General features: G+C 64.7%; 1 protein-coding gene across 1 annotated transcript; it reads left to right on the top strand.

Moving 5' to 3' along the window:
• The first annotated feature begins 266 nt into the window (after positions 1 to 266).
• On the top strand, positions 267 to 575 carry NRL (neural retina leucine zipper). Its single transcript, XM_065422883.1, has one exon. The coding sequence runs from the start codon at positions 288 to 290 to the stop codon at positions 573 to 575; it is 288 nt and encodes a 95-aa protein (XP_065278955.1). The 5' UTR covers positions 267 to 287.
• Positions 576 to 9,864: the final 9,289 nt, after the last annotated feature.

A 9,864-nucleotide genomic window follows, 5' to 3' on the forward strand; every position in this document is an offset into this window, starting at 1 on the left:
GGAGTGAGGGGCACCGGCAGGATGGGGGGGCAGGGCTGGGCTGGCAGGGGGCTGCGGGTCGGGAGTGAGGGGCACCGGCAGGATGGGGGGGGCAGGGCTGGCAGGGGGCTGCGGGTCGGGAGTGAGGGGCACCGGCAGGATGGGGGGGCAGGGCTGGGCTGGCAGGGGGCTGCGGGTCGGGGGTGAGGAGCTCCAGCTATTCCTGTAGAGTTGATCTGCGCTAATTCCTGCCCCCCCCCCAGCTCCCGCCCCTCCGGGCCCGTTTCTCGGACGAGCAGCTGGTGGGCATGTCGGTGCGGGAGCTGAACCGCCGGCTGCGGGGCTTCGGCAAGGACGAGGTGCTGCGGCTGAAGCAGAAGCGCCGCACGCTGAAGAACCGCGGCTACGCCCAGTCCTGCCGCTTCAAGCGGGTGCAGCAGCGCCACGTGCTGGAGGCGGAGAAATCCCAGCTGGCCCGCGAGCTGGACGCCCTGCGGGGGGAGCTGGCCCGGCTCGCCCACGAGCGCGACCTCTACAAGGCCCGCTGCGAGAAGCTGCTGCCCCAGCCCCCCTCGCCCTCCCAGTTCTTCCTCTGAGCCACCACCCGGGCGGGGGGCACGGACACTGGGGGGCGGCCTGCAGGGGGCGCTGCTCCGGGAAGGCCTCAGGGGGTGTCCTTCCGCCTCTGGCCTCCAGGGGGCGCTGCTCCGGGAAGGCCTCAGGGGGTGTCCTTCCGCCTCTGGCCTCCAGGGGGCGCTGCTCCGGGAAGGCCTCAGGGGGTGTCCTTCCGCCTCTGGCCTCCAGGGGGCGCTGCTCCGGGAAGGCCTCAGGGGGTGTCCTTCCGCCTCTGGCCTCCAGGGGGCGCTGCTCCGGGAAGGCCTCAGGGGGTGTCCTTCCGCCTCTGGCCTCCAGGGGGCGCCCACTGGCTCAATGACGTCCACAGGCTCTCTGCAGCCCCAGCGGTGTTACCCCCTTTTGCCACCAGGGGGAGTGTGACGGGGCCCTGTGGGGGGAGCAGGGGGATTGTGGGGGTGACTCTGTGGTTTCCCTTCCTGCCTCCCGGGGACAGTAAGTTGCAGGGGGAGGGAATTTTTTTTGAGAACCGGATCGATGTTCGTGTGGATCGTGGTGGGTGGCTGGGGAACCCTCCCTGTGACAATGGGGGTGTGGGGGGGCTGGACTCCCCTGTTGCATGCCGGTCATGCCCACTGATGCTGCACCCCAAAAAGCAGCACCAGCAGCCAAGCACCCCCAGCTCCCCCTGAGTGACCCCCTGCACCCATGGCTGGCCATTCCCTGTACCCCAATATCAGCCCCCTGCACCCGAGCACGGGGGTGCACCAGCCAGCCCCTGCACCCCACTATCAACACATGTGCCCCCATACTGCAGTGCATCAGCAAACTACCTCCTGCCCCCCCATATTGACTCTCAAGCCACCCTGCTCCCTAATACTGGGGGTGACCTCAAACCTCCCCTGTACCCCCTTACAATGCCCTGCACCCCAGGCGTGGAGTGCATCAGCCAAAGACCCCCGTCCTCTGCCTACTGAACCACCAGCCCCCCCAGAGATCACCCCTATATTGATGCCCTGCACCCCAATAGTGGGGTGCACCCGCCAATCAGCCCCTCAGGTAACTCAGGGCCCCCGAGTGCCCCCAGATCCCCACAGCCCCTAGGTACCCCAGGGACCCCCCAGTGACCCATAGAAACTAGGCAGGTCCTGTTCTCACAGAAGTCTAGGGCGGGGTGGGGTGTGAGTGTGGGGGGGTCCCTGCGCCCCCTGCTGGAGGCGCTTGGCCCTGCCCTGGGTGTATGTGTGTGGGAGTTCATTTTTTAGCCCCCTCCCCATTCTGCTTTACTCTCTAAAGTCCCTGCCCACGCCCCATGGGTGCTGCTATCCCATTACCATCCCCCTCCAGGGGGCGGGCTGTCTGCGGAGCCCCGCCCATGGGGCGGAGCTTGTGGGGCACAAGGGGCGGGGCCAGAGAAGTTGCTCTTTTAGCAGCTTTCCAATGTCTTTGTAGAATAAACATCACCAAAAACCCAGCCGGGCCGGCGTCTGCAGTTCTTCTGGAGTGGGGTGGAGCCGGCAGGGGGCGTGGCCTAGGGAAGCCCCACCCCCTGGGAGTATCAGTCCCGCCCCCAATCCCCTCCCCCTCCCGTGCAACGTCCGCTCCCAAATACGAGTGCTGGGCAGTAGGTGGCGCGATGACTCCAGTGGGGGGGCTGGGAGCCCGGACTCCTGAGTTCTCTCCCTGGCTCTGGGAGGGCAGTGGGGGCTGGTGGTTGGAGCAGGGGGGCTGGGAGCCCGGACTCCTGAGTTCTCTCCCTGGCTCTGGGAGGGGAGTGGGGTCTAGTGGTTAGAGCCAGGGGGGCTGGGAGCCCGGACTCCTGGGTTCCCTCCCTGGCTCTGGGAGGGGAGTGGGGTCTAGTGGTTAGAGCCGGGGGGGCTGGAAGCCCGGACACCTGGGTTCTGTCCCTGGCGCTGGGAGGGCAGTGGGGGCTGGTGGTTAGAGCGGGGGGAGGGGCTGGGAGCCAGGACTCCTGGGTTCTGTCCCTGGCTCTGGGAGGGGAGTGGGGGCTGGTGGTTAGAGCGGGGGGCGAGGAGCCAGGACTCCTGGGTTCTGTCCCTGGCTCTGGGAGGGGAGTGGGGGCTGGTGGTTAGAGCGGGGGGCGAGGAGCCAGGACTCCTGGGTTCTGTCCCTGGCACTGGGAGGGCAGTGGGGGCTGGTGGTTAGAGCCGGGGGGGCTGGGAGCCCGGACTCCTGGGTTCTGTCCCTGGCACTGGGAGGGCAGTGGGGGCTGGTGGTTAGAGCCGGGGGGGCTGGGAGCCCGGACTCCTGGGTTCTGTCCCTGGCACTGGGAGGGCAGTGGGGGCTGGTGGTTAGAGCCGGGGGGGCTGGGAGCCAGGACTCCTGGGTTCTGTCCCTGGCACTGGGAGGGCAGTGGGGGCTGGTGGTTAGAGCCGGGGGGGCTGGGAGCCCGGACTCCTGGGTTCTGTCCCTGGCACTGGGAGGGCAGTGGGGGCTGGTGGTTAGAGCGGGGGTCGAGGAGCCAGGACTCCTGGGTTCTGTTCTCTCTCTGGCTCCAGCCCTCGCAGAGCAGTGCATCCCCCGCCGTTCCGAGCTCCCGCTGCGCGGTGAGGGGGCGCTCTTGTTCTCTGCCAGCTGTGAGGGGGTGGGGGGCAGGACTCGAGCACCCCCCCCAGCGGGAAATTCATCCCCCTGCCCCAGGAGACAAGAAAACCAGCAGCTGCTGGGAAGTCACAACAGCCTGTAATTACCGCATAGAACGGGGTTAACCCTTGAAGGGCCGCAGCCCCCTGCTACCCCAGCCCTGCCCCCCCCCACTCCCGCCCTGCCGGTGCCCCCAACTCCCGACCCACAGCCCCCTGCTACCCCAGCCCTGCCCCCCCCACTCCCGCCCTACCGGTGCCCCCCACTCCCGACCCGCAGCCCCCTGCTACCCCAGCCCTGCCCCCCGCACTCCCGCCCTGCCGGTGCCCCTCACTCCCGACCCGCAGCCCCCTGCTACCCCAGCCCTGCCCCCCGCACTCCCGCCCTGCCGGTGCCCCCCACTCCCGACCCGCAGCCCCCTGCTACCCCAGCCCTGCCCCCCGCACTCCCGCCCTGCCGGTGCCCCTCACTCCCGACCCGCAGCCCCCTGCTACCCCAGCCCTGCCCCCCGCACTCCCGCCCTGCCGGTGCCTCCCACTCCCGACCCGCAGCCCCCTGCTACCCCAGCCCTGCCCCCCGCACTCCCGCCCTGCCGGTGCCCCTCACTCCCGACCCGCAGCCCCCTGCTACCCCAGCCCTGCCCCCCGCACTCCCGCCCTGCCGGTGCCCCCCACTCCCGACCCGCAGCCCCCTGCTACCCCAGCCCAGCCCTGCCCCCCCCCGCCCTGCCGGTGCCCCTCACTCCCGACCCGCAGCCCCCTGCTACCCCAGCCCTGCCCCCCGCACTCCCGCCCTGCCGGTGCCCCTCACTCCCGACCCGCAGCCCCCTGCTACTCCAGCCCTGCCCCCGCCACTCCCGCCGTGCCGGTGCCCCTTACTCCTGACCCGCAGCCCCCTGCTACCCCAGCCCTGCCCCCCCACCCCCGCCCTGCCGGTGCCCCTCACTCCCGACCCGCAGCCCCTGCTACCCCAGCCCTGCCCCCCCCACTCCCGCCCTGCCGGTGCCCCCAACTCCCGACCCGCAGTCCCTGCTACCCCAGCCCTGCCCCCGCCACTCCCGCCGTGCCGGTGCCCCCCACTCCCGACCCGCAGCCCCCTGCTACCCCAGCCCTGCCCCCCCCACTCCCGCCCTGCCGGTGCCCCTCACTCCCGACCCGCAGCCCCCTGCTACCCCAGCCCTGCCCCCCGCACTCCCGCCCTGCCGGTGCCCCTCACTCCCCACCCGCAGCCCCTGCTAGCCCAGTCCAGCCCTGCCCCCCCCGCCCTGCCGGTGCCCCTCACTCCCGACCCGCAGCCCCCTGCTACCCCAGCCCTACCCCCCAGCTCTGCCAGTACCCCTCACTCCCGACCCGCAGCCCCTGCTAGCCCAGCGCTGCCGGTGCCCCTCACTCCCGACCCGCAGCCCCCTGCTACCCCAGCCCTGCCCTGCCCCCCCCGTCCTGCCGGTGCCCCTCACTCCCGACCCGCAGCCCCCTGCTACCCCAGCCCTGCCTCCCCTGCCCGGCCGGGGCCCCTCACTCCCGACCCGCAGCCCCTGCCAGCCCAGCCCAGCCCCCCCCGTCCTGCCGGTGCCCCCCACTCCCGACCCGCAGCCCCTGCTACCCCAGCCCTGCCCCCCGCACTCCCGCCCTGCCGGTGCCCCCCACTCCCGACCCGCAGCCCCCTGCTACCCCAGCCCTGCCTCCCCCTGCCCGGCCGGGGCCCCTCACTCCCGACCCGCAGCCCCTGCCAGCCCAGCCCAGCCCCCCCCGTCCTGCCGGTGCCCCCCACTCCCGACCCGCAGCCCCTGCTACCCCAGCCCTGCCCCCCGCACTCCCGCCCTGCCGGTGCCCCCCACTCCCGACCCGCAGCCCCCTGCTACCCCAGCCCTGCCCCCCGCACTCCCGCCCTGCCGGTGCCCCCCACTCCCGACCCACAGCCCCTGCCAGCCCAGTCCTGGGCTCCCCACCCCCCAGCTCTTCTGAAGGCTGGTGCAGTCAGTCTCTGTGCCAAGGTTGGCCGTAGCTCATGGCTGGCTCCGTGCCTGGGTTTGCTGTGGAAGCCAGAGCTGGTTCCTGGCTCCGTTGCCCACGCGGCCACCGAGCGGAAACGGTCCCCCTGGTCGGCGGGTCCAGGTGGCCCCTGGCCTGCGAGAAGACGGGGCGGCAAGGTCTAGATTCTCCCCCCTGACGGAAGCCGCATGATCAGCTCGCCGGCCCATGGCCCTTCCCTGCGTGAACGCCCGGCTGGCCCCCAAAACAGCCCGAATCCAGGCTGGCGACCCCCCCCATGCCCCTCGGTCAATTGTCCCCACGGTTCAGTACCCTCCCTGGTCAAAGTCTGCCCCTTGGGTCCCCTGTGAATTGTCCGCGGCCAGTGGTGCCCGACTGGGAAGGGAATGAACCCGGCTTTGTTGCCACGTTGGTACCAAGAGCTGGGGCTCAAATCCCCCCTTTGCCTGCTCTTTGTTCAGCCGTAGCTGTCGGGGCCCAGCGTCTCCCTGGTCGGCTGACTGGCCGCCACCCCCCCAAAGCCTTGTCCACGGAGCTGCCCCCCTCCCCGGTGCTCGGGGGGTGCCAGGGGAGCCCCGCAGGGCTGGGGGGGGGGGTCGGGGGGCCTGCATTGGGGGCTGAGGAGCGTCCAGTGGGGCGGTTGGGGGATAGATGGTGCGGCTCGGGCCTTGGGAGTGTCTGGCCAACGCCTACACAGTGTCTGCCATCCATCCCCCTGTCCCCCTCCCTCTCTACCTCCCTTCCTACCCCTTCATCCATCCATCCCCAATCTCTTCATTCATCCATCCATCCATCCATCTATCCCCACCCCTTCATCCATCCATCCATCCATCCCCCACCTCTTCATCCATCCATCCATCCCCCACCTCTTCATCCATCCATCCCCCACCTCTTCATCCATCCATCCATCCATCCATCCACCCCCATCTCTTCATTCATCCATCCATCCATCTACACCCCTTCAGCCATCCATCCCCCACCTCTTCATCCATCCATCCATCCCCACCCCTTCATCCATCCATCCATCCATCCATCCATCCATCCATCCATCCATCCCCACCTCTTCATCCATCCATCCATCCATCCCCACCCCTTCATCCATCCATCCATCCCCCACCTCTTCATCCATCCATCCATCCCCCCACCTCTTCATTCATTCATCCATCCATCCATCCATCCACCATCCCCCACCCCTTCATCCATCCATCCATCCCCCACCTCTTCATTCATCCATCCATCCATCCATCCATCCATCCCCACCCCTTCATCCATCCATCCATCCCCCACCTCTTCATTCATCCATCCATCCATCCATCCATCCCCACCCCTTCATCCATCCATCCATCCATCCATCCATCCCCCACCTCTTCATCCATCCATCCATCCCCACCCCTTCATCCATCCATCCATCCATCCATCCCCCACCTCTTCATCCATCCATCCATCCATCCATCCATCCACCCCCCATCTCTTCATTCATCCATCCATCCATCCCCACCCCTTCAGCCATCCATCCCCCACCTCTTCATCCATCCATCCATCCATCCATCCCCACCCCTTCATCCATCCATCCATCCATCCCCCACCTCTTCATCCATCCATCCATCCATCCATCCATCCATCCATCCATCCATCCATCCATCCCCACCCCTTCATCCATCCATCCACCCCCCACCTCTTCATTCATCCATCCATCCATCCCCACCCCTTCATCCATCCATCCATCCATCCATCCCCCACCTCTTCATTCATCCATCCATCCATCCCCACCCCTTCATCCATCCATCCATCCATCCATCCCCCACCTCTTCATCCATCCATCCATCCATCCCCACCCCTTCATCCATCCATCCATCCATCCATCCATCCCCACCTCTTCATTCATCCATCCATCCATCCCCACCCCTTCATCCATCCATCCATCCATCCATCCCCACCTCTTCATCCATCCATCCATCCATCCCCCACCTCTTCATTCATCCATCCATCCATCCATCCATCCCCACCTCTTCATTCATCCATCCATCCATCCCCACCCCTTCATCCATCCATCCATCCCCCACCTCTTCATTCATTCATCCATCCATCCATCCATCCATCCATCCCCCACCCCTTCATCCATCCATCCATCCCCACCCCTTCATCCATCCATCCATCCCCCACCTCTTCATTCATCCATCCATCCATCCATCCATCCATCCATCCATCCATCCCCACCCCTTCATCCATCCATCCATCCCCCACCTCTTCATTCATCCATCCATCCATCCATCCATCCCCACCCCTTCATCCATCCATCCATCCATCCATCCATCCATCCCCCACCTCTTCATCCATCCATCCATCCCCACCCCTTCATCCATCCATCCATCCATCCATCCCCCACCTCTTCATCCATCCATCCATCCATCCATCCACCCCCATCTCTTCATTCATCCATCCATCCATCCCCACCCCTTCAGCCATCCATCCCCCACCTCTTCATCCATCCATCCATCCATCCATCCCCACCCCTTCATCCATCCATCCATCCATCCCCCACCTCTTCATCCATCCATCCATCCATCCATCCATCCATCCATCCCCACCCCTTCATCCATCCATCCACCCCCCACCTCTTCATTCATCCATCCATCCATCCCCACCCCTTCATCCATCCATCCATCCATCCATCCCCCACCTCTTCATTCATCCATCCATCCATCCCCACCCCTTCATCCATCCATCCATCCATCCATCCCCCACCTCTTCATCCATCCATCCATCCATCCCCCACCTCTTCATTCATCCATCCATCCATCCCCACCCCTTCATCCATCCATCCATCCATCCATCCCCCACCTCTTCATTCATCCATCCATCCATCCCCACCCCTTCATCCATCCATCCATCCATCCATCCCCCACCTCTTCATCCATCCATCCATCCATCCCCCACCTCTTCATTCATCCATCCATCCATCCCCACCCCTTCATCCATCCATCCATCCATCCATCCATCCCCCACCTCTTCATTCATCCATCCATCCATCCCCACCCCTTCATCCATCCATCCATCCATCCTGGATAAATCTCTGCATTAAGCATCTTCACATAACTTTCATATGACTTTGTATTATGCCTCTATTTTCCTACAACTTTGTATCAGATCCTTATATAGAAAACTTTGTATGGAGCCTTGGTATAATGTTAAAAATGTCTTTTTGCTAGGAGTAGACTAAGATCTCCCCGGACCCTCAGCCCTGGCAATCAATTGCCCTGTTGAATGAACAAGGTGTGAATGGGGAAGGCATGGAAGGCAGCACCTCCAGACAGCTGCAACAGTTGGATAGGGGATGGAATCCAGACCCAAGAACAATACAAGTTGTCCAGTGGGCTCACTGAAGAAGAGCAGACATATTGACGGCCTTGGGGGTTAGAAGCAAGCACCTGCTTTTGGGAACACCCTCTTTGCAGCGTTGGGACAACACCCAGAGGGAAGCAGCACAAAGGACCAACAGACACAGACACAGACTTTGCATCTGGTACAGATTTGCATGAGAGGGAAGCTGCTATAAATGTGAGGTGTCTTGCAGAGGGCCCTGGGTCTCGTCTTGTCAACATGGGAGCATCAATCCGGATCAGCTCCCTCACCCCGCCCCCCATCTAACTCACCTGGCCAGTGCAGTTAAGGGGAACAACTAGTTGGTAACAACAACAAGACGGCGTGTGCTTGTGTGTGTGAGTGTAATATATATCATATGCATATGATAAAGTGTTGATTGATACATGTATTACCAATAAATGTGTCGCTTTGCCTTATTCCCCCTGAAAAGATCCTGTGCAGTACTTTAAGTACAACAATCCCCCACCCCTTCATCCATCCATCCATCATTCATCCATTCCCTTCCCCACCCTCCCTCCCTCCCTTCCTCCATCCATCCCCCACCCCTTCCTCCCTCCCTCCCTCCCCTTCCCCACCCCTCCCTCCCTTCCTGCGCCCTCTATCCACCCAGCCCCCCATGTAACTAAGCTGCCCCCCCAGCCCCACACCCCCAGCACAGCACCTCCTGCCCCACAGTGCTGTGGTCTCCTGTCCAGTCTCTGACCCCTCCCAGCCCCACTGAGCACGGTCCCCCAGCAATGAATGTCCCAGGCGGAGAATGGGGTGTCCATAGGGGTGGCTTTATTGAGGGGTCTGGGAGACATCGCTCTGGGGGTGGGATGGGGGTCACCACTGGGGGAGGGAGGGGCAGTTTGGGATGTGGGAAGACCAGGGTGTGGGGGGGTTGGGGTGTGGGAGGTCAGGGGATTAGGGGCAATTGGGGTGGGACAGGGGGATCTGGGTGCAGGATTTGAGGGGAGTCACCCCAGGTATGAAGCCAGAGGCCTGAGAACAACGGGGCCCATGGGGGCGGTGGTGGTGGTGGGGGGTCAGGTCCAGCCTTCGCCCTCAGTCAGGGGAGGGCACCATGGGGCTGGGAGCCCCTCACCCTGCGTCGGTCCTCAGAGCCCCTGGCGGGGGGCAGGTCCAGGAGAAAGGGCCAGAGGTCGGCAGAGGTAAAGGACAGAGGCACCTGGGGGAGAGATGGGGGCAGGATGGAGGGAAGGAGAAAGGCAGGAAGGAGGAGAGAGAGGTTATTGGAAAAGAGGCGCTGCCCCCTGCCCCGCCCCTGGAGAGAAGGGGCCACTTACCCGGGGGGGCCCTGGGTCAGGCTGTGGGTCGGGCCGTGGGGCTC

Source organism: Emys orbicularis, assembly GCF_028017835.1.
Source record: "Emys orbicularis isolate rEmyOrb1 chromosome 12 unlocalized genomic scaffold, rEmyOrb1.hap1 SUPER_12_unloc_1, whole genome shotgun sequence".
Lineage (NCBI taxonomy): Eukaryota > Metazoa > Chordata > Testudines > Emydidae > Emys > Emys orbicularis.